Source organism: Plecotus auritus, assembly GCF_963455305.1.
Source record: "Plecotus auritus genome assembly, chromosome: 8".
NCBI classification, from domain to species: domain Eukaryota; kingdom Metazoa; phylum Chordata; class Mammalia; order Chiroptera; family Vespertilionidae; genus Plecotus; species Plecotus auritus.
In genome coordinates, this window is record NC_137782.1 from 59794562 (window position 1) to 59819846 (window position 25285).

General features: G+C 44.9%; 1 protein-coding gene and 1 pseudogene across 2 annotated transcripts in view; both read left to right on the forward strand.

Moving 5' to 3' along the window:
• Nucleotides 1-3978, forward strand: part of RBL1 (RB transcriptional corepressor like 1) — a gene marked incomplete at its 5' end in the record, with an annotated part of 76384 nt that extends 72406 nt beyond the window's left edge. Inside the window, one exon of the mRNA XM_080684193.1 lies at nucleotides 1113-3978. Coding sequence (XP_080540319.1) covers nucleotides 1113-1283 — 171 coding nt within the window. The 3' untranslated portion in view covers nucleotides 1284-3978. The remainder of the gene's footprint in view (nucleotides 1-1112) is intronic.
• Nucleotides 3979-7330: 3352 nt separating this feature from the next.
• Nucleotides 7331-10828, forward strand: LOC308256556 (F-box only protein 31-like; annotated as a pseudogene). Its single transcript has 2 exons — nucleotides 7331-7354; nucleotides 9253-10828. The product of its transcript is annotated as an F-box only protein 31-like (transcript).
• Nucleotides 10829-25285: the final 14457 nt, after the last annotated feature.

A 25285-nucleotide genomic window follows, 5' to 3' on the forward strand; every position in this document is an offset into this window, starting at 1 on the left:
GTGGATGATAACAAGGGTAGTAAAGAGTCTAAAAAGAGGCCTCCTCTTATTTACACCAACAGCTCTGTTATCTATCTTTATCCTGTACCAGGATGAAGATGTGACTGGGACATGATTGCTGTTTTTTTATATTTGAAGGGCTATCAAGGAGATATGTTCAGTATGTCTCCAGAAGCCAGAATCACTGCCCACTGGAAAAAATTGTACTTGGACAGATTGTAACTCAATCCAAATACAAGGGCAGCTCCTTAACTCATGACTTTCTCATTCAGTTCCACAAACATCTGTTGAGTTTTTACTATACTTAGCAAACAAAACACTGAGATAGAGCACCTCACAGATTTGCATTTCTTCTTCATAGAAGTCAATTTCCTATAAGGATGTTTAGAAGATGCATGAAATCAAAGATGGCACCAATTTATTTCTAAGGCAATGATTTCAAAACATGGGTCAGGATCACCTGGGGAGCTTGTTGAAGACAAGATACCTGTCCCATAGACCTACTGAGTCACAAAACTCTGGCAGTTAGCTTACACAATTGTGATGCGCAGTTTTTAGGAAACACTTCTGTAAGGCCTTGCTACTGAGAGTATGAATTACAGACCAACAACATCAGCATCACTTTGGGAGCATTTTAGAAATGCAGACTCAGGCCTCACACTAGCCCTACTGAATCTGAGTCTGTATTTTTAACAAGATCCCCAGATGATTAGTAGGTACATTAAAATTTCTAAGAGGAGACCTCAAACTATAGGGAGCATCAGAATCAACTGGAGAGGTGAAACAGATTGCTAGGCCCCACCCCCAACATTTGAGTCAGTAGGTGTAGGATGAAGCATGAGAATTTGCATTTCTAATACATTGCTAGATGCTTCTGCTGCATGTGTTCTATGTTCACACTGGGAACTACTGCTATAAGGTAAATTCGTGTGTTTTTTTTAAAAAACTCCTGAAAAGATTAGTTCTAATTACCCTTATTCAGTTAGCCTTGATTTTAAAAAAAATAATCTGTACCCCAGCAGGATTGAGTGCAGGAAAAAGCAGTTAGCTTAGTTCTTTGGTGCTATTTCCCTTCTTTCCCCTTTGCTCATGTATGTCCTCTATTTTTGCAGAGTTTGAAAGATATCAACAACATGATAAGGGAAGGTGAACAGAGAACCAAGAAGCGAGCAATAGCCATTGATGGTGATGCAGAATCACCTGCCAAACGCCTCTGTCAAGAAAATGATGATATTTTACTTAAAAGACTACAGGATGTTGTCAGTGAAAGAGCAAACCATTAGTGCCTTTCCTGTTTTTGTGATAAAAGCACTTTCAGGTTGTTTTACATAAAGTTGGGGCTCTATCCTTCAGAACTTTCAACCTTGTATATGGTAAATATCACTGAATTATAAGAAATATTACACGAAAATTATATGCTTTTTTTTTTTTTTTTTTTTTACATTCATGCAAAATGTAGTTGACAGAGATGTATTTTGAGTTAGATTAGAAAGGAATGTTTTTGCCCTAGCTGATTTGGCTCAGTGGATAGAGCGTTGGCCTAGGGACTGAAGGGTCATGGGTTCGATTCCAGTCAAGGGCACATGCCTCGTTTACAAGCTCGATCCCCAACTGATGTGTCTCTTTCATATCCATATTTCTCTCTCTGACTCTCCCCCTCCCTCCCACTCCTTCTAAAAATCAATGGAAAAATATCCTCGGGTGAGGATCAACAACAAAAAGGAAAGAAAGGAATGTTTTAAGTGCCTTTACACATATTAATAGTCCTAGAATTTTTTTAATGTTTGTTCTTTGGGTTCGTTTTTAAGATGAAGTAAGGAGAAATCAAATTTTTTAGCTTTTTAAAATAATCAAATGTCTCCTCCTGTGCTTTGTAATATGAGGGTCAATAGTCTATTTTTGGTAAAAATGCTTTGAAATATTTGTGTTCTCAGTTTCATATTGAGTAGGGGTTGGTTCCCATTGCAGTTGGGCCAGAGGATGTTGCACCAGCCTGTTTCTGACGCACTGTGGTAACTCCACATCCAAGTGCCACTACTATTCTTGGTTCTCTAGATCCCTTCCTCTCCTTGAGCATAAACAGATTTAACCTGAGCCCATGCATTACCCACACTTCTTGCTTTCCAACCCTAAGCCCTCTTAGCCTGGTGTCACAACCTAATGAAAAGGGTCTTGCTCCTTTTTTTAAACTACTATTATTTTGCTTCTGAATCAATAACTTAACTATATAGGATTATATTATATCATGTAATTCTCAAAACAGAAAGCTGCTTCTCAAACCAGTAAAATAAAATGCAGACAAGAGTTTTTAGAAACTAAATTTCCTGTTTAGAGTGTTAGCACCCTGATAATGTGTGAAATACTATTTTTGAGGTCATCATAAGATGAGTCATTCTCAATGTCTAATTGATTCCCCAATAGTTAAATCTTTTTTTTTAATTTTTTTTTATTTTTATTTTAGAGGGGGGCGGGGGAGGAAGAGAGACAGAGAGCAAGAGAGAAACAATGATGTGAGTGAAACATTCATGGACTGCCTCCTGCATGTCTCCTACCTGGGATTAAGCCCTCAACCCAGGCATGTGCCCTAATTGGAAATCGAAGCTACCAACCAACTGAGCCACACCAGCCTGGCTAGTTGAACCTTTTTCTAAACCATTTTAATATCCTTTCATACCTTATACTAGGTGTACCAGTTAATAATGCGGATTTTTTTCAATAGATGGAGTTACACATATGTTGATATATATATGCGATTTGGTATGTATGCTATTTTGTTGTATTGACAGCAAGCTTCAAAACTTCATATGTCAAATTTGCTGAAGGTGTTAACATCATAGATATTTTTACGCTTAAAAATGTTGAATTTCGTGCAGAAAAAAAGAGCATTTGCGGGAAGTTTTAATACATTATTATGAAGAAAACATTATCGTATACTTCGAGAAGCTTATGGTGAACATGCTCCATCCAGGATACTTGTGAACGCTGGTTTAAACTCTTTAAAAGTGATGATTTTGATGTGAAGGACAAAGAATGTCCAGGTCAACTAAAAAAGTTTGAAGACCAACAGTTACAAGCATTATTGGATGAAGGTGCATGTCAAACTCAAAAACAACTTGCAGAAAGATTAAATGTTGCTCAGCAAACAATTTCCGATCGTTTACAAGCAATGGGAAAGATTTTAAAGGAAGGAAAATGCATGCCACATCAACTGAATGAAAGACAAATGGAAAACCAAAAAGTCATCAGTAAAATGTCATCAGTAAAATGTTGCTTCAATGGCACGAAAGAAAGTCTTTTTTGCATCGAATTGTGACTGGAGATGAAAAATTGATTTATTTTGAGAATCCCAAATGCACAAAATTATGGGTTGATCCAGGTCAACCATCAAGATTGACTGCAAGGCCAAATCGCTTCAGAAAGAAGACAGTGCTCTGCGTTTGGTGGGATCAGGAAGGTATAGCGTTTTATGAGCTTCTAAAACCAGGTGAAACCGTTAGTACTGATCGCTACCAACAACAAATAATCAGTTTGAACCATGTTTTGATCATGAAACAACCAGAATGTGCCAGAAGACATGGCAAAGTAATTTTGCTTCATGATAACGCACCATCACACACTTCAAAACCAGTTAAAAACACATTAAAAGATCTTGGCTTGGAAAGTATTAACCCCCTCGCTATATTCACCAGACCTTGCTCCTTCAGATTACCAGTTGTTTTGATCAATGGCACACGCACTTTCTGAGCAGCACTTCAAAACGTACGAAGGCCAAAACCGGTTTGGCTCAGTGGATAGAGCGTCGGCCTGCGGACTGAAGGGTCCCGGGTTCAATTCCGGTCAAGGGCACGTACATTGGTTGCGGGCACATCCCCAGTGGGAGGTGTGCAGGAGGCAGCTGATCGATGTTTCTCTCTCATCGATGTTTCTAGCTCTCTATCCCTCTCCCTTCCTCTCTGTAAAATATCAATAAAATATATTAAAAAAAAAAAACGTACGAAGAAGTGGAAAATTGGGTCTTTGAATGGTTTGCCTCAAAACAAGAAAAGTTCTATTGGGACAGTATCCACAAATTACCTGAAAGATGGGGGAAATGTGTAGCTAGCGATGGACATTACTTTGAATAAAGCACTTTTGATGTTTCTCTTGAAGTTATCATGTTTTCTTTGATTACAATATCCGCCATTATTAACCGGTACACCTAGTAAGTTACATCAGTAAAACAACTGTTTATTACTTTCTCCTCTTTGTTTTCAGTATTATTTTTTCATTGTGAGTTTCCTATTAGGATCTGATCACTGGGGCCCCATAAGGATGTTTTCTAGTACTAGTAGGAGTAGTGCAGCTTTCCAAAGAATCAACTGTTCAATATTCACTTTTTCTAGTGTGTTTTCAAAATCTGGAAGAATATGGTTAAGCCATTCTTAATTACTTTTTAAGAAAATGTTATCAATTGTATTTTTTTGGACTGAACATTTTATTTTTAAAAATGTAAAGTGTGCCCTAGCCGATTTGGCTCAGTGGATAGAGCGTCGGCCTGCAGACTGAAGGGTCCTAGGTTCGATTTCGGTCAAGGGCACATGCCCAGGGTGCAGGCTCGATTCCTAGTAGGGAGCCTGCAGGAGGCAGCCAATCAATGATTCTCTCTCATCATTGATGTTTCTATCTCTCTCCCTCCCCTTCTTCCTGAGATCAATAAAAATATATTTTTAAAAAATGCAAAGTGTTTAATTTAACCTATGTCTAACCCTGGCTAATTTGAATTAGTCTAATATTTGCCTATAAATTAGTAATTATTGTCAGGAATTTTATTTTTAAATTGTAAAAAGAAGTGATTTTGATCACATTTTACTTTTCTTAAAATTACATCATCCTTTTTTGTGTGTAGTATCTACACATGTTATAAGCCAAATAACATCAAGTGTGTGTTGAATCCTTGTATATATTTTAATGTAGCTATAACTATTGTGTCATTTTCATCTTCATTATTAATGTGCAGAATATAAGTATTTGTACATTGACTATATAAGAAACTCTGGACATGTTTATCAGTCAGTTTTCAAGACTTGTTATCCATGTCCATAAAATTGTTAATAAAACATTGGAGTTTTTGAAATTATTGAAAAACTATACTTGTGCTCTTTTCTATGTGTCTAGAAGCAATTGTGCAGCCATTTTAGAATCTACATCTCTTTAAATGTCTGCTTTATATCTTTTGAATATTTTAATGTAACCTAAAAATTAATGTTCTTGGTGGTATCCAAGAGCCATGAAGAGAATGGGAGTGAGACTGCTTGAGAGGTGCAGAGTTTTCTTTTGGGTAATGAAAATATTTTGGAGCTAATATAGGTGTTGGTTGGGTAACATTGTGAATTTACTAAATGACACTGAATTGTACTTTAAAATGATTAATTTTATGTTAGGTGAATTTCACCTTGATTTTTAAAAGGCCTTAGAATGAACATGTGGACTAAATTAATTGATAGTGGATTAAGGAAAAGGCTTATTTCTCTCTTAGGAGTGCTTTTGGGTATATTTCTCCAAGAGAGATTCACAGCTTAAAAATTATTTTCTAATTAAGATTTTAATGGGGGAGGGGAGTAGGCAGAGGTAGAAGAGGGTATGAGGGTAATAAATGGTAAGTGGAGAAAAAATAAAGGAAAAAATATTTTGATGTGGTTTTTTTAAAAAAGAAAAAGGTAATATTGCTGCTGCTTTTGATTTTGTTTCTTTAAGTCAACAAACATTAATGGCTGCATACTCTATTCCTGGCCCTTTGCTAGGTATTAGGGATATAAACATGAACCACACATAGAGTTCCTGTCCTCAAGATACAATATTTATAGCCCATTAATATAATAAGTATAGTAATAAAGCTCTATGAAGAGGGATGGCATTAGCACAAAGAAGGGAATGATTCACTCAGCCTGGGTAAGTGTGTCAGGTCCCTAAAGGGAAAGCTAAGTGGTAATTTAGTTCTTAGGAATGCATAACTGTTTGCCAGGGCAGTAGAAGTATTCAGAGAGCACAACCTGTACAAAGACCCAGAAGCATGAATGTACTATAGGTTTTGGGAGTTGCAGGTAGTTTAGTGAGGCTGGAGTGTAGTATGCATGTGCAAAGTAGGGCTGGAAAGGTAGGTAAGGCTTTTCATAGTCTGGCTTTCTAAGCCAGGTTAAGGAGCTCAGGTTTAATAATTTCCACTGTTTCTCAACATTGGCTGCAAGTTTTGGGGGCTTTGAAAAACACACCAATAGATGGGTCCCTTCCCCAGAGATTTCTGATTTAATTTATTTGGGAACTGCCTAGCATCAGGATTTTTAAATACTCCCTAGGTGAACACCTAAGGCTGAGAACCACTGCAATAGGCCATGGGGAGACACTAAAGAGGTTTGAACTTTAAGTGGATAATGACAAAATATGATGTTTATTTCAGAGCAACAGTTTTGTAACTTGCCTAAGGATAAGGATTACCCTAGACACCTATTAACAATACAGATTCTTAGGCCCCACCATTGACCAATCCTTTATAATAAAGAGGTAATATGCAAATTGACCATCACACCCTCACACAAGATGGCCACCCCCATGTGGTCACAAGATGGCCACCCCCACGTGGTCACAAGATGGCCACCCCCACGTGGTCACAAGATGGCCACCCCCACGTGGTCACAAGATGGCCACCCCCACGTGGTCACAAGATGGCCACCCCCATGTGGTCACAAGATGGCCAGTAGGGGAGGGCAGTTAGGAGCGATCAGGCCAGCAGGGGAGGGCAGTTAGGAGTGACCAGGCCAGCAGGGGAGGGCAGTTGGGGGCAATTGGGCCCTCAGGGGAGGGAGGGCAGTTGGGGAGAAGTACACTTTGAATAGCAAGGTTTAGAAATGTGGAAGCTGTGCAAAGAATGAATTAGAGGATAGACTTATATGAAAGACTAATTAGGTTAGTGAATTTTAACTTGGGATAATTTTGCCTCCTTATAGGACATTTGGCAATGAGGAGAGACATTTTTGCAATTTTGAATGCCATCCCTGGATGGGGGAGGGTGAGGAGTGGTGCTACTGGTATCCAGGTTGTAGAAGCCAGGAGTGGTGCTAAACATGGTACAATGCACAGTAAAGCCCACAACAAAGAATTATCCAGCCAAAGATGTCAATTCTGCCAATCCCTGAATTAAAGAAACACCCAGGCAAGAAGAGCTGTACACTTTAAGTTAGATACTGATAGTGGGGACAGAAGAGAAACTATAGAGGGTCACCTAACTTGGCCTGTATTGGGGGTGGGGGGGGGGTGGGGGGAGGACGTCCCAGTCAGAGATGGCTTAATAAGGAAGATGACTTTCCAGACAGGATTAATGGTAATAGATTCCAGGTGGGGTAACTGATATACAAGGGAGATTATTTGGCATCAATGACAGATCCTTAATATGTTAAGAGAATAAAATACTCCTAAGGTTTCAGGTACTATATCTAAGTGGTGGTTCCATCAAAATTCCCAATGATAAGACTAATCTTTGAGGACTTATTAACCAAAGAGAGTTAGTAGTATGGCATACAAACAGTTTTGTTAAGCATCCTAGGCTATTCTTTTTTTTAAATTATTTTTTAATACTTCAATAAATCTTTATTGTTCAGATTATTACAGTTGTTCTTATTTCCCCCCCCCCATAGCTCCCCTACACCCGGTTCCCACCCCCACCCCATGCCCTTACCACCCCCCCGCCACTGTCCTCATCCATAGGTATATGATTTGTGTCCAGTCTTTTCCCGCACCCCCCACACCCCTTTCCTCCCGAGGATTGTCAGTCCACTCCCTTTCTATGCCCCTGATTCTATTATATTCACCAGATTATTCTGTTCATCAGATTTTTTATTCACTTGATTTTTAGATTCACTTGTTGATAGATATGTATTTCTTGTTCATAATTTTTACCTTTTTCTTCTTCCTCTACTTAAAGAATACCCTTCAGCATTTCATATACTGGTTTGGCGGTGATGAACTCCTTTAGCTTTTCCTTATCTGTGAAGCTCTTTATCTGACCTTCAATTCTAAATGATAGCATTGCTAGGTAGAGTAATCTTGGTTGTAGGTTCTTGCTATTCATCACTTCGAATATTTCTTGCCACTCCTGTCTGGCCTGCATAGTTTCTGTTGAGAAATCAGCTGACAATCGTATGGGTGCTCTCTTGTAGGTAATTAACTGTTTTTCTCTTGCTGCTTTTAATATTCTCTCTTTGTCTTTTGCTCTTGGCATTTTAATTATGATGTGTCTTGACGTGGTCCTCTTTGGATTCCTTTTGTTTGGGGTTCTGTGCGCTTCCTGGACTTGTAAGTCTATTTCTTTCACCAGGTGGGGGAAGTTTTCTGTCATTATTTCTTCAAATAGGTTTTCAATATCTTGCTCTCTCTGTTCTGGCACCCCCATAAGTCTGATGTTGGTACGCTTGAAGTTGTCCCAGAGGCTCCTTACACTGTCTTCATATTTTTGGATTCTTTCTTCTTTTTGCTTTTCCTGTTGGGTGTTTTTTGCTTCTTTGTATTTCAAATCTTTGACTTTATTCTTGGGATCCTCTAGTCTGCTGTTGGATCTCTGTATATTATTCTATATTTCAGTCAGTGTATGCTTAATTTCTAGTTGGTCCTTTTTCATATCTTCGAGTGTCTTACTAAATTTATCAGCAGTTTCTAGAAAATTCTTGAAAAACCTTATAACCATGGTCTTGAACTCTATATCCAGTAGTTCGCTTTCCTCCATTTCTTTAATTTGTGATCTGTTTCTTTGTCTCCACATTTTGGCTGCTTCCCTCTGCACTTTACTTCCACAGCTCCTCTGAGTCTCAGTGTGCTTTTCTCTTTCCTTCTAGTTGTATAATTTCCACTCAGCCAGCCTTCCTGTGGTTCTGGATGATGTCCGTTTTGTCTTTTAGTTGTAGTTTTGAAGTGGTTGTATGAGGCAACAATTTCAGGTGTTTACCTATGCCGCCATCTTGGTTTCTCTTAAATTATTTTTTAATTGATTTTTAGAGAGGGAAGGGAAAGAGTGAGAAAGAAACATGGATTGGCTGTCCTCCTCACGCACCTGGACCAGGGGTCAATTCCCTAACCTGGGTATGTACCCTGACTGGTCATCAAACCCACCACTTTTTGATGTATAGGATGATGCTCCAACTAATTGAGCCACACCAGCCAGGGCCCCAGGCTGTTCTTATCAGGGAAGTTCAGGAAGTACTGGTCTAGAGTCTGGCAGAAGAGTAGAATAGAGGCCAGGAGGAGTGTGCTTGCCTCTGCAGCATGGGTCCTTTACGGGGATGCCGGTGTCGCCAGCAGCAATGGGGCCCAGCTTTTGGAGCCTAGCCGAGAAGGCGTCAGCCAACAGCGAGCCAGACCCGGACCCAGACCCAGAAAAGGAGCACGTCAAGGTGGACGTGGAGGCGCTCTTCAGAGCTGAGAGTGGTGGGATCGTGAGTCCTGCACCAAACCGGCGCTGCTTGCTGCAGAACCTACCTCCAGAGATGCTGGTGGAGATCTTCGCCTCGCTCCCTGGCACCGACCTGCCCAGCCTGGCCCAGGCCTGCAACCAAGTTCCGTCGCATCATGCACACCTACAGCATCTGGGGGTGGCGCTGCCGGGAGGAGTATGGCGTTTGTGAAAACTTGCAGAATCTGGAGATCATGGGTGTGTCTTGTCAGGAAGTCTATGCAAAGCTGCTCCACCCATACAGACATATTTTGGGATTGTGGCAGCCAGATAATCGGGCCCTATGGAGGACTGCTGAATGTAATGGTGGATGGCTTGTGCATTATTGGTTGGAGGTACCTGCCTCCCCATTATCCCCATGTGGATGACCCAATGCAAATTAAGCCCTCATTTAGAATTCACATGACAGAGAGGAAATTGGCCACGGTGGAGTGCATGTACGGCCACAGAAGGCCTCAAAGCAGCCCCATCCAGATGCTGAAGTACAACCAGATGGAACACCACAGGATGTCTGGCAGGAGGCAAGAGGAATTCCAAACGTGGCTGAAAGAAGAATGGAGGCAGACGCTGGAGGACATTTTCCAGGAGCCCTGGAAGGAGTTCATCCTGATAAAGTTCATCTATAGTCAGTATGACAACTGCCTGAACTACCACTGCATCTACCTCCCGCCCAGCCACCCAGACGACCTCATCAGGCCAGGCCTCTTCAAAGGCAACTACGATGCCAACGGCCTAGGGATTGTCATGCTCAGCTTCCATGGGAAGCAGGGCAGGGCCACGAAGATCACGGGTGACCCCAACATCCCTGCCGGGCAGCAGACGATAGAGATCAACCTCATGCACCACATCCAGCTGCCTGCTGTCCAGAACCTCCACAACTTCAACAAGCTCTCCTACAGCGTCCTGGAGGTTCATGAGCAGGTGAGCCTGGAGTAGCAGCAGCAGCAAGAAGACAGAACTGGGGACAGCAAGGGCCATGGCCGGCAGAGCCCTGCCCAGCCCAATGTCAGGCCACCCACTGAGGTCAGGGAGTCCGGGCCTGCAGCTTTGGAGGAACAGCCTGTACAGTTTGTTCTGCCTGTGGGCATGAGCTCATGTAACGAAGATTACCCCCGAACCTGCAGGATGTGTTTCTATAGGATGGGCCTCCTTGCCCACCATAGCTTTATCAACCCTGAGCACTTTCCTGGGGTCTTCATTCTGTTCGATGAGGACCACTTCAGGTTCATCTGACTGGAGCAGAAATCCTTCAACATGTACAGCAGAGTCCAGGCCACCTTCCATAATGTAGACACACCATCCCCACAGGACTTTGAGGAGATGTTCAAGAACATTCAGTCCCTGACCTCCTGACGGCCCCCTCCTTTGCCCAGGGGCAGGCAGCAGAGAGCAGGGGCTCTGGACCACCTAGGAAGAGCAGCAGCATTCACTTTGGAGATTTGACCTTCTGACCAGAATATCCACCTTCTTATAGGTGTCTGGGTCCAGTCACCGAGACACTTTCTTTAAAGTTTGTAACATATGCCTGAATATTTGTCAATAGCTGATGGGAAAGTTGAGCTGAGCATGTCTTTAAAAAAAGAAAAGAAAAGGTCTTAAAATTAGATTGTACAACTCTGAATATAATAAAAACCACTGAATTGTATACTTTAATAAGGGTGGATTTTATAATATGTGAACTATCTATCTATCTATATATATATATATATATAAAGAGGTAATATGTAAATTAGGCCAGGATGCCTTAATGGGTCACAACCGGCTCAGGAGGAGGTTGCGTGCGCAGATGGGCGGGAGAGGACTGCTTGCACTGTGAGACGAGCGGGAGCGGAGAGGCAGGGGGCGTGCCCAGGCTGCCGCCGCCACCTGCCAACCTGGGAGCAGGAGTGGAGAGGCAGGGGGCATGCCCAGGCTGCCGCTGCCACCTGCCAACCTGGGAGCAGGAGTGGAGAGGCAGGGGGTGTGCCCAGGCTGCCGCTGCAGGGAGACAGCACCCCAGCAGGCCCTGGAACGGGAGCAGAGAGGCAGGGGGGCATTCCCAGGCTGCTGCCACTGCCCGGCCCCAGCAGGCCCAGGAGTGGAGAGGCAGGGGGCCGTGCCTAGGCCACTGCCACTGGGAGACAGTGCCCCAGCAGGCCCATTTCTGTGCGTGAGCTGCAGAGGAAACACCTTTTCTGACTGCTCATTGGCTAAGCTCCCCGTATGCCATTCGCAGTGTTCTTGGTAACTTGGGTAATAAGAATCCAAGAAAGGCCGAAACCGGTTTGGCTCAGTGGATAGAGCATCGGCCTGCGGACTGAAGGGTCCCGGGTTCGATTCCGGTCAAGGGCATGTACCTTGGTTGCGGGCACATCCCCAGTAGGAGTGTGCAGGAGGCAGCTGATCGATGTTTCTCTCTCATCGATGTTTCTAGCTCTCTATCCCTCTCCCTTCCTCTCTGTAAAATATCAATAAAATATATTTAAAAAAAAAAAAGAATCCAAGAAAGTGATCTAGGGTTTTTCCACCTCACTCCTGGAGGAAAAAACGAAGGTCTGCTGCTGGAGGGGCTAAGAAATGTCATATCCTGCCCTAGCCGGTTTGGCTCAGTGGATAGAGCCTCGGCCTGTGGACTGCAGGGTCCGGGTTCAATTCTGATCAAGGGCATGTACCTAGGTTGCAGGCTCCTCCCTGGCCGGGGCCCAGGTCAGGGCTCATGCAGGAGGCAACCAACCGAAGTGTCCCTCTCACATTGATGTTTCTCTGTCTTTCCCTCTCTCATCCATGCTCTCTAAAAAATCATTGGAAAAATATCCTCAGGTAAGGATAAAAAAAAAAAAAAGAAAGAAAGAAATGTCATATGCTATGAAACAGACATCTTGAAAATGCCTAAAGAAAGTTGTCATTTTTTCGTGGTGAAGGGACTGGAGTCCATGTTGATGAAAACACCTTGGCGACCGGCAGCGGCAGCAGCAGCGGGGTGATAGGGGTGGCGTCTTCCCCTGATCAGCCCGTAGAGGGAGGCCAGACTGCAGTTTAGGCCTGCTCCCCACCATCAGTAGGACATCCTCTGAGGTCTCCTGGAATGTGAGAGGGGGCAGACTGAGCTGAGGGACCTCCCCACCCCCAGTGCACGAATTTTGTGCACCGGGCCTCTAGTCTATATACATAAAACCCTAATATGCAAATAGACCGAACTGCCAAACAACTGGTCGCTATGACCAGCGCTGACCACCAAGGGGAGTGCGTGGACCACCATGGTGGGCGTCAGCCACAGCGGGATGGTGGAGCAGTTGAACTGGGGCACCAGACCAAGGGGGGGCACCGGTCGCTGTCATTGTGGCAAGTCTCTGGTGGTTACTGAAAATTCTTTGCTCCTGTACACCACCGTCCTTCCCGGCACTGGCACCTGCTGCCACCACTGGAGCCACCGCTTGCAACCGCTGCCCATGCCCAGCACCAGCCCCAATCGCTTGGCGCCGTCAGTGGCTGCAAGCAGCAGCTGCTGGCCCCAATCACCCCTCAGGGCTTCTCCACCTCCCCCTGCTCCTGAGGGGCCATCGGGGCTGGCAGCCACCTCTCGTACCCACTGCTGGCAATGGCCCAGCTTGCACCACTGCTGGCACCAGAGCCACCGCTCGCACCCACTGCCAGTGCTCGGCACTTGTCCTGATCGCTATGTGCCATCAGTGGTTGTGAGTGGTGGCTGCCAGCCCTGATTGCCCCTGAGGGCTTCTCTACCTCCCCCTGCTCCTGGGGGGCAATCAGAGCAGTGGCCGCCGCTCACACCTGCTGGTGGAGCCGGCCCTGCTTGCGCCTGCTGTTGGTGCTGGCCCCAATCACTCTGTGCCACCAGCGGGTGTGAGCAGGGCCAGTGCCATCAGCATGTGGGAGTGGCAGCTGTGGGAGCGGGACTGCTCTCAGACAAGGGAATGGGGTTGTGGTGGGTGGGGCCAGGCGGGGGTGCAGAGGATGGGCCAAGACCCACTCCTGTGCCCACTGTAGCCTCATGGCCCACAGTTCCTTTCAAGGTGCACAAATTCGTGCACTGGGCCCCTCGTATCTCAATAAAGCTGTTATTTAAAAAAACTGATTCAAGTTCAGCTGTGAACCCAACCTTATGCAATAACTTTAATTTAAAGTTGAGGAAATTTTGGATATTAACTCATCAGATGTATCATTGGTGAATGTGTTCTCTCATTCAGTTGGTTGTTTTTTCGTTTTGTTGATGGTTTCCTTTGCTGTGAAAAAAAACTTTTTAGTTTAATGTAGTTATGTTTGTTTATTTTTTCCTTTGTTTCCCTTTCAGAAAAAAAAAAAAAATTACTAAAAGACATGTCTGAGATTTTACTACCTATGTTTTCTTCTAGGATTTTTATGGTTTCATGACTTACATTTAAGTCTTTTATCTATTTTGAGTTTATTCTTGTATGTGGTGTAAGTTGGTGGTCTAGTTTCATTTTTTTACATGTATCTGTCCATTATTCTGAACACCATTTATTGAATAGACTGTCTTTCCCCATTGAAAAAAAAAAAAAAGGAGTAGAATAGCCAAGAGTATGGAAATCCAGGTTCAAATATCCTCCCTGACACTATACCACCAAACCAAGTTAAGACCTCTCTATTCAGTTAAGTCATCAGCACTTCAGAAAATAATTGACTTATTATAGAAAATAACATAATTGTAAAAATATTAGAATATATAGAAGCAAAAAATAAACACTATATTCCCACCAGTCAGAGGTCACTTTTTATTTATTTGTTTGTTTATTTGTTAAACTTTTACCTTTTTTAAAAATATATTTTTTTATTGATTTCAGAGAGAAAGGGAGACGGAGAGAGAGAGAAACATCAGTGATGAGCCGAAACCGGTTTGGCTCGGTGGATAGAGCGTCGGCTTGCGGACTGAAGGTCCCAGGTTCGATTCCGGTCAAGGGCATGTACCTTGGTTGAGGGCACATCACCAGTGGGAGGTGTGCAGGAGGCAGCTGATCAGTGTTTCTCTCTCATTGATGTTTCTAACTCTCTATTCCTCTCTGTAAAAAATCAATAAAATATATTAAAAAAAAAAAAAAAAGAAAAAGAAACATTAGTGATGAGAGAGAATCAATGATCGGCTACCTCCTGCATGCCCCCTACTGGGGATCAAGCCTGCAACCTGGGCATGTTCCCTTGACTGGAATTGAACCTAGGACCCCTCAGTCCATAGGCCGATGCTGTATCCACTAGGCCAGTGGTCAGCAAACCGCGGCTCACAAGCCCCATGTGGCTCTTTGGCCCCTTGAGTGTGGCTCTTCCACAAAATACCACGTGCAGGTGCGCATGTACAGTGCAATTGAAACTTTGTGGCCCATGTGCAGAAGTTGGTTTTTGGCCTGGGCGAGTCTATTTTGAAGAAGTGGCATTAGAACACTCAAGGGGCCAAAGAGCCACATGTGGCTCGCGAGCCGCAGTTTGCCGACCACTGCACTAAGCTAAACCAGCTAGGGCCAGAGGTCACTTTTTAAATGTTTTTAATGTTTTATTGTAGTTATTTTTCACATGAAGGGAATTGTACAAATCTTATACATAGTTTTATACTATGTTTTATGATTTTTTTCCCCAGCTTTATTGAGGTACTAGAGGCCCGGTGCACGAAATTTGTGCACGGGGTCGGGGGAGGGCGTCCCTCAGCCCGACCTGCACCCTCTCCAATCTGGGACCCCTCGGGAGATGTCCGACTGCTGGTTTAGGCCCGATCCCGCAGGCAATCAGACATCTCTATTGCAATACAGAATCGCTGGCTCCTAACTGCTAACCTGCCTGCCTGGCTGATCACCCCTAACCACCTCTGCCTGCCTGGCTGATCACCCCTAACCACTTCTGCCTGCTGGCCTGGTTGCCCCTAACTGCTCTCCCCTGCTGGCCTGATCCCCCTAACTGCTCTCCCCTGCTGGCCTGATTGCCCTTAACTGCCTCTGCCTTGGCCCTGCCACCATGGCTTTGTCTGGAAGGATGTCCAGAAGGCCGTCTGGAAGATGTCCTGTCTAATTAGCATATTACCCTTTTATTAGTATAGATAATTTACATAGAATAAAATGCATTCATTTTAAGTGTACAGTTTGATAAATTTTATTAATTATATATAATCATATAATTATGCACCAAACAATGCACCACATGTTCTCTGTAGGTTGGGACATTTTTGCCATGTAGGAGTGGAGCGAGGCATGGAGGCTATGATCAGGGAGCAGCTGAACATGTATTTTAAGTTCTTTTTTATTCCCTAAGTGTAATTGAATTGCTGGGCCAAATGGTAAATATATGTTTAATTTCATATGATATTGCCATGTCCTTTTTCAAAGTGGACCATTTTACATTGCCACTAGCAGTGTGTAAGAGTTCCATTTGCTCCACATTACAGCCACCTCTCAATGTGAATCTTCCTAGACTTTTTTCAATGCATATATCATATATTGTTTAGCTAAAAATGGATCATATGTATCACTTAATATATCAGAGTCATCTTTGCGATCTCTAAATTATTCTACGAACAAATGCTAATACTTGTGTTCTCACATATGAGTGTACCATTATTTATGTTATTTTATCATCAAACAAATAAAAATTAACAGGGTTTTGGGTGGGGTTTTGGGGGGGTTTGGTTGAAGTTCTTTCAGATAATGGCATTTGGACTAAATTTTGTTTAGTGGGTCTAATGTTTGCAAAGTTAAGAATTGGGCATTAAAAAAAAAAAGAATCGGGCATTATTTGTAACATCATGATGCACAATTGCTAGAATACTAAAGTTAATCATCACGTAGTGGAGAATCAAACAGGCTCCCTTACTTCATTTGGGTATCTGCTCAAGTGTTAGGTCACAGCACTTCTTAGACCAACCCAGCCTCTCCTATACTCTTAGCTTGCTTTATTTTTCTTCCAGGCCCTTATAAGCTACCCATGTATTATCTGAATTCCACCACTAGTAGTTTAGTAATTGCATCTAGTTGATTATGGTAATAATAACAAAACAAATAATCAAATACATAACACAATAATAATAATAATACAAGAATAAACTCTGCTTCAAGTACTTACAACTGATAAACCTACTTTTGCCCACCCCTGTATATAAGCTTCATGTGGTACTTTTTATTTCCTTGTGATTTTCCCAGAGTGTAAAATGATGCATTAAAAAAAGTATAGGCTTGCTCTGGCCGATGGTTATTTTTCACATGAAGGGAACTGTACAAATCTTATACATAGTTTTATACTATGTTTTATGATTTTTTGTATGTGGTGTAAGTATGTTGTGGTGTAAGTTGTGGTGTAGTTTCATTCGGGGCTGGCAGCCACCTCTCGTACCCAAGTTGGTTGGAGCTTGTCCCGTGCACTGAAGTGTTGTGGGTTTGATTCCCAGTCAGGGCACATACCCAGGTTGTGGGTTCGATCCCTAGTTGGGGCATGTATTGGAGGCAAATGATCAATGTTTCTCTCTGTCCGCTCTCCCTTCTTCTCTTAAAAAAAAAAAAAAAAGAAAGAAAGAAAGAGGGAGAGCAACTATATACTTGACATTTGTTGAATTAACTAGTTGAAGAAGGAGACTCAGAGATACTTTTTATAATAACTACTAGAGGCCTGTTGCACAAAGAGATTCGTGCAATAGGCCTTCCTTCCCTTGGCTTCCAGCACCAGTTTTCCTTTGGCACCTGGGACCTAGGCCTTCGCTCCGGCCGGAGTCTGCCATCTTAGTCTTTGCTGCAGACTCCGGAGTCTGCAGTCTTGTCTTCGCTGCAGCACTCCACTCCTGTAGATCCCTTCGCCCCCCGCCCTCCCTCTCATAGCAAGCATCCTGGCCTGCCTGGCCAATCCACGCCTGGAGCAGCTGGGCGACTGCCAGCTTTGGGCTTCCAATTTGCATACTCACTCTGATTGGCTGTGGGTGTAGCGGAGGTACGGTCAATTTACATGTTTGTCTATTATTAGGTAAGATATCTCACATGTATTGAGCATTTTCCATGTGTCAGTCTCAATTCTCATAAAACCCTGCAATAAACCTATTTTATACAAGAGGAAATTAAAGCTTAGAGATTTTAAGTAACTTGCCCAACTTTTAAAAAAATTCAGTGAAGTTGGGATTTTTGTGTGGTAAAATATGTTTAACATAAAATTTACCATTTAACCATTTTTAACTATACAGTTCAGTAGCATTAAGCACATTCACAGTGTAGTGCAACTAATCTCCAGAAGTTTTCGTCTTGCAAAACAAACTCAATGGATGAAGCCCAATATTTTTTAACGTTTGTTTGTTTGTTTTTATTAATTTTAAAGGGAGGAAGGGAGAGAGATACAAAGATAGAAATATGGATGAGATCAGCTGCCTCCTGTAAAACCCCCACTGGGGATAGAGCCTGAAGCCTTGGAATGTGCTCTGACCCGGACTCAAACCAGTGACCTCTTGGTTCAACCACTTAGCCACACCAACCAGGCTGCAATTTTTAATCTATAAACTGTACCATGTCTTTTGAGAATAGTCTTGGGTTGACTCAGATTTACCTAATTCTGTTTTTTTCCTTTTCTCTCCTCCCTCCACCTCCCACCGCAAGCTTATTCTAGGCTGTCTCAGGCTGTTTTCTCCTTCAAGCTTCTCTCTTCCTTTCCCTTGGGAAGTTCCCTCATTTGTTGTTTCTGTTTTGGAGCAGATCTTTCTACCCCCATCACGCACAGAAAAAACTCAGTTTGTTGAAAGATTTCCATGTTCCAATGACAGTCTTTCTCCCTTTATTCAGTCCTTCTCTTCCAACCCCTCTGTGAAAAGTCAAATAAAACAGAGTCACTTAAGGAGCTTTAAAATGAACTGGAAGGCCATGAAGGAAGTGGGTCTTAAACTCTTGAACTGGGCAATACCATAAATATTCCAAAACAAGAACATCTGCAGCTTGTCACAGAGACGGACTTTTACTTAGTGATGACCCTAGCAATCAGTTTTGTTTAGCCAAGTTTAACTTTTTTCTTCCAGCACCAATTAAAATTCTTTGTGAATGACAAATGCAAACCTCCTTTTTTTGCCTTTAAAAACCTCTGGATTTTGTTCCCCAGTGGGACACTGTTTGGATTACTACCTGAATCAGTATGCTGTGATTGTAGTTTCTTTTTTATTTTTTAATATGTTTTTATTAATTTCAGAGAGGGAGAGAGAGATAGAAACATCAATGATGAAAGAGAATCATTGATTAGCTGTCTCCTGCATGTCCCACATTGGGGATCTAGCCTGCAACCTGGACATATGCCCTGACGGGTAATCAAACTGTGACCTCCTGGTTCATAGGTCAGTGCTCAACCACTGTGCCCTTCCAGCTGGGCTGTAGTTTCTTTTAATACCAACTAAACACTGTTCTTTTTCTTTATGTGATTTTTGCCTCCAGACAATTTTTGCCTCTCTTCCAGTTGCCTCCTGGGAAGCCCAAATTCCTCACCTTTACTGTACCTTCCATAAACTTACCACTTTAGACGCCTTCCACCAATTCCCTAAAGATGCAGTGCCACCTTAACCAGTTCCCCAAGGAACACTGCTTTCCTCCCCAAAATCTAATATCAGTTTCCTCCCTGATTCTCAGAACACACTAGATGGGGAAGTTCACTTCCCTGCAACTACCTCAACTGTAAATGACACATTTCTCATAGGGGTAATTGAAGTTTTCAGTCTTGTAAAAAATGTGAATAAGAGCATCTTAAACACTATCATGTTTATTGGTCTGCTTTAACTCACAATATAGGTATATACAATATGTTTGTTATGCAAATGAAACTCCAGAGATAAATCTTCTGGTCCCACCCAGGTTACTGACTTGAAGCACTACCTTTATAGAAATTCTGCAACTATTTTCCTAGTTAAAGAGGTTTGACTTTGAGGAAGGAATGTAAAAAAAATGATAGGAAGCTTCCATAACATTTGAATCAATATGTATTTTGTCAATAATGATAGTGTAACAGACAAGCAATGGGTCCATGTTGCCTGTCACTACTTGAGTCAATTAAGTAGAGACAGGGTTGAATTATTATGAGTGTTTATTCCAATACTGCCTGAAGTACAGGAGAGCAGCATCAACAAAAAGTCATGCACAAAAATCTGCTCTGCACCCCACCATAAGCCAGCTACTTATATTGGGTAAAATGACAAAAGATTACATGGGGAAGTAGCCAAAGGGTATGCCAAATGGGCAATTAACAGGTAAGCAGAGGGCTAGGGATCTTCAAAAGGCTTAGTGATATGCAAGGGCTAGCATCTTCAAAGAGATGCAAAAGGGCAGGGGTCTACAAAAGCTTAATGATATGCAAGGCCTGGGGGTCTTCAAATGGCTGGCAATTCTGGTTTCTGCAGCAAAGTTGTTAATCTTTCCATGATAATAGGCAGCTAGCTCCCTGATGAGGAGAATGGGCTACATTTCCAGGTGAGCTCCTAGGTGCAGCTGCCAGCCAGGTTAGAATGTGCCTTCTGTAATTAGAACAAAACAATCACGGCTAACAGAGCATGATTAATATTTCTTACAATTCTAGCTGGTTCCCCAACATTCTATCTCTGCCCCTATCAATAGCACACTTAGACACAGACAAGTATGTGTGAGACTATTTTGCATGATATCCAATAGTACAGGGATTCTTGGGGAATAACCAACTCCATGGCCATCAGAAGCCTGGGACCCAGGCCTGGCTGGGTTGCCCCGTTGGTTAGAGCATGGTTCCAATATGCCAAGGCTGTGGGTTCAATCTCCAGTCAGGGCACATACAAGAAGCAACCAATTAATGCATAAGTAAGTGGAACTGTGGTAGGCAGACACAAGTAGAACAATGACGATGGGCCAGGTACAGAAGGTCACCAGGGTGGAAAGCCCCAGGTGCCTAGCAACGGACATTTGTAGGATGGGCCCTCACCTCTAGGGTGACTTTTCCTCCCCTAGAATATGGATGGTCATTCGGTTTGGACCCCCTGATCTTTCCTCCCTAGAGATAACATCTAGGCCTCACTTGTATTTCAGCTCCAGGCCCAGAAAAGCAGCAAAAACAGCTACAGCTGACATCAGGACCAGCTGCATTGAATAATACCCGCCTGCCCTGGTGCTGGCCAATCAGAAGAGACCAAAACCCTGAAAGGACACACCTGGAAAACTGCTGAATATTCTATTAAGATCGTTCCTTGGGACCTCCCCTAAAATCTCCACCCATAAAACCCTTAATGACAGAGGGCCCAGAGGACTCTACCTTCCAGGACAATGGTCTGCAAACTCATTAGTCAAAAGAGCAAAATATCAACAGTACAACAATTGAAATTTCTTTTGAGAGCCAAATTTTTTAAATTTAAACTTCTTCTAAAGCCACTTCTTCAAAATAGACTCGCCCAGGCCGTGGTATTTTGTGGAAGAGCCACACTCAAAGGGCCAAAGAGCTGCATGTGGCTCGCGAGCCTCAGTTTGCCGACCACTGTTCCAGGAGAACACCCCTACTTTTCCCTTTCCCTTCCTCTGCACCCTCCACCCCTCCAGGTGCCTTACTGATAGATCCTCCCTTCGCCCAACTGGTGGGCAGAGTATGACGTAACCAGCATCTGTGCTGAGACATTGAACCACCAATCAGCGCGTGCTGAGTGCCCTGGGTCCCACCCCTTCCTGTTCCTCCCCTCAAAAGGCGTGTTCACCGCTGCACATGTTGCTGTCTCCCCAGTCTGCGAGGCAGTCCAGCTGGCTCCTTCTTCTCCTCCTTCCCCTCCTCTAATCCTGGCCTTTCTACCCTCCTCCGTAATGAATCTCACTAGTTAGTGCGGAATAAAATTCCTCTTTAACATGCCTTGGTCTCCGACTCCCGTTTCCTGCGTCTCGAACCTTACATCTGGTGCCGTGAAACCCGGGAGGATGCGAGCATCCCATTTAACCATTCACGGTCTGGGGTGCCCCCCTCTTCTCTCCTCGTGGCTCAGGACTCTCAGCTTCCTCCCCCCCCTGACTCGGCAGCGTCAGTGGTAAGTCCCAGCCTGTGTTAATTCCTGGCGATTGTTTTTCCAGCGTCTGTCCGTAAACTGCGGCCAGCGTCAGAGATTGCCTTCCATGAATAGCCCTCCGGGCCCCTCCAGGAGGGGTTCCGAACTTGGGGAGGCAGCAAAGACATTCCTGTCGCCCCTCAGTTCTCCGGCCTTTTGGCCTCCGTAGCCTTGGTTCAAAGACTGGGATGCTGGTCCTTAGCCTCCGCTACCCGACCCCAGGTTTTGGTATGGGCAATCAAAAATCTAAACCAGATCCTAGGATCCTAGCACACATCTAGGGTGTCTCCTCACCAATCTGGCTACTTCTGTAACGTGGCATGGCCTCAGTAAGAATTGGAATGGCTCCAGATGACCCAAAAGCGGGACTTAACATCCTCACTGACCTCAGTAATTTCTGCTGATGAGCTGGGAAGTGGCCCGAGGTCCCATATGTCCAGGCTTTTTTTTTTATCTGCACTCCCATCCCTCCCTCTGCTCCTTCTGTTCCACAACCCAGGTTCTCCTAGCTCACGAGAAACCCCCTCAAATCAGTCCTCAGCCCCTCTCTCTGTCTTCTGGCTCTTTCGACCCAGCTGATCTTTCATCTTCACCTCTCCCGCTCCTGCCACCTGCCTTCTGCTCCCTCTCTTCCTCTTCCTCCTTCTCCGCCGCGGCTGCCCCTTTCCCGGCCGGCAGCCGCCACTGCAGGAGCCACTGTCGCCACCTCAGACCATGAGCCGACCAGAGGCCACTGCGCAGTGCGAGAGCCACCCTCCCGCCATCTGACCAGCTGATCCAAACAGCTAAGTGAGATTTCTGTTTTGGGTTGCTCTTCCCTTGTGTATTGTGAGCAGCCGCCATGTTGGCCGCATGGCTTGCCGTTCCCATGGGGGCTGCCATCTTGACATGGCAAGTCCCGCCCCTCTCTGGACACATGGCCTGGTGTGGCCACCCACTGCCATGCTCCTTTTCCTCCTCCGGCCCACAGCCCTCCGCCTGCTCTGCTACCCCCTCCCCTAACGCCTTCTCAGACCCAGGTCCGAGATCCAGTGAATATGGCATTTAAGGTTTTAATGCCTGTGAGGAGCAGGCAGAGTAAGCCTGCCTTCGACAAAAGGTGAATCTGCAAACCCAAGCCTTGGTAGCAATTCTGAGGCTGACGGCAGCCATGCATGGTCCAAAGGGGACTGTGCGTAGTGGGGGTGCAACGAGAGGATGAATGCCACCTGGAGGATGCTTCAAGTGCAGAAATGAAGGCCACTGGGCAAAGCAGTGTCCCGGCCTCTGGCTCCAACAAAGCTCTGTCCGGTGTGCAGTAAAAGTGACTGCCCCTGGAAAAGTGGTGGGCCCTCTCAGCGACCTCCATCACCATTGCCAAGCCCAGGGTAACACTCAAGGTAGCGGGTAAGCAGGTCTCCTTTCTGGTCGACACGGGGGCTACCTTCTCTGTCCTGCCCTCCTTTTTCCGGGCCACTCTTCCCTTCCACGATCTCGGTCATGGGTATTGATGGCAAATCACCCTTTAATGCTCTGAAAACTGCTCTGGCCTCAGTGCCTTCTCACCCCACCCTCTCCCCCACTCCATCCTTCCTAGAGAACAACTTTCTTGCTGGCTTATAGGAAACTTAGATCTTTATCTCTAGGAAAAAGTGGCAGTTTTAAATTCAAGCAGTTAGAGGCCTGGAAACAGGCCTGTTCCCTCCTCCTCCTGCCTTTTCTAAATATTTTAAATAGCATACAATACTGAAACATTAATTGCTAGACATGTTTAGAAATACTTAATGGAAGGTATGCTGGAAGGAAGGAAGGAAGGAAGGAAGGAAGGAAGGAAGGAAGGAAGGAAGGAAGGAAAGAAGGAAGGAAGGAAGAAGTTCTAAGTTAACTGTGGACAAGAATTGTAAAAGGACCCACTCACCTGGATGGTCCTGCCCCAGGGGTTCAGAGACAGCCCTCATCTGTTTGGCCAGGCCTTACCCAGAGACCTCTGACAATGCTCATTAGAACCCAGCACTCTTCTCCAGTATGTAGATGATCTTCTCTGTAGCCCCTCCCTGGACATGTCTCAGAGGCATACAGCTGGCCTCCGCTGGTAGGATTCTTCCGCCATTGGGTCCCAAATTTTGCTCTCCTAGCTAAGCCCCTATACCAGGCCGCTAAAGAAACACCAGCAGGCCCCCTCTCCTCACCCTCACTCATTCGCCAGGCTTTTTCTAAGCTCCGGGATACCCTTCTGGCATCTCTCTCTCTCTCTCCCCCCGAGACATCTCTAGGCCTTTCCAACTATTTACTGATGAAAGACAGGGAATAGCTATGGGGATCCTCACCCAGCCTCTAGGGCCAGCCTTAACCCCCGGAGCCTACCTGTCCAAACAGCTTGATCCCATGGTTCGGGGATGGCAGCCCTGCCTCTGGGCTCTGGCTCCACCCACTGCTCTCACCAAGGAGGCCCAGAAGATCTGCCTCCAGCAAACCTTACAGGTCTTCTCCACCCATAGACTACAGCATCTTCTGTCCCACTGATCCTTATCTCTCCTTGCCCCCTCTCACATGCAGGAACTCCATCTCCTGTTCCTCAAGAATTCTGACATCTCTCTAACTCAGTCCGCAGCCCTGAACCCAGCCACTCTCCTTCCCGCTTCCTCCACCCAACCTGCGGCAACGCACTCCTGCCCCGAGGTCGTCGAGGCCCTCACTCAACCTCTAGTGGGACTCTCAGATTTTCCTCTCTCTAATCCTGATGTAACTAAACTGCACATACCCTACCGCTCAACCATCATCTCCCTACTGACCCTCCTCTCCTGGCTACTTATCTTCCATACCTGCCCTTACTCAGGCAACTGCTCCGGGAACACGCTGACAGGTTTCTGCCCAGGCCAGAACCAGCCAACCAAGACTCCCGAGGACCAGCCCTCCAGCCGGGGACTCAGTCCTCCTCAAGAACCTTACCCCCAGGTTGTATTTCAGCTCCAGGCCCAGAAAAAGCAGCAAATCCAGACAAGTGACGCTGTGGCAGCCTCAAGACCAGCTTTTACCTCCCAAGTGACTCAACGGGATCGCTCTCGAGACTTCACCAACCGGAAAACACTCCCTGTTTTTCGCTCACTTACCACATGGCTCCTCCCATCATTAGGCCCACTGGTATCCATTCCTTTAATTTTGCTCTTTAGCCCCAGTCTCATGTGCTGTTTCACTAGTTTTTTGCAGGACAGAATGCAGGCGTTCGCCAACCAGAAGGTGGGAGAGATCTATCTGGCCTTGAATTCAGAACCTAGAGACACCTATGTCACCAGAATCCTTGAGACCCCGGGTAGACGCCCCTGATGACGCCCTCTTTCAGCAGGAAGTTGCTATGGAAAATGGACCTTCACCCCCTGACCTTGCCCGGACTCTCAATTTTTTTTTAATATCACCAAAAGCCTAGAATGATAAATCCTCCCTTCCCCCAACTGGTGGGTGGAGTATGACATAACCGGTGTCTGCTCTGGGACATCCCCGAGACATTGAACCACCAATCAGCGTGTGCCGAGTGCCCTGGATCCCACCCCTTCCCGTTCCGCCCTGGGCCCAACCCCTTCCTGTTCCTCTCCTCAAAAGGCGTGTTCACCGCTGCATGTGTTGCTGTCTCCCCAGTCTGCGAGGCAGTCTGGCTGGCTCCTTCTTCTCCTCCCCCTCCTCTAATCCTGGTCTTTCTACCCTCCTCCGTAATGAATCTCACTCGTTAGTGCGGAATAAACTTCCTCTTTAACATGCCTTGGTCTCCGACTCCCATTTCCTGCACCTCGAACCTTACACTTACCATTAGCTTCCTCACTCTCAAGTTTCACGGGCCCTTCCTTTAT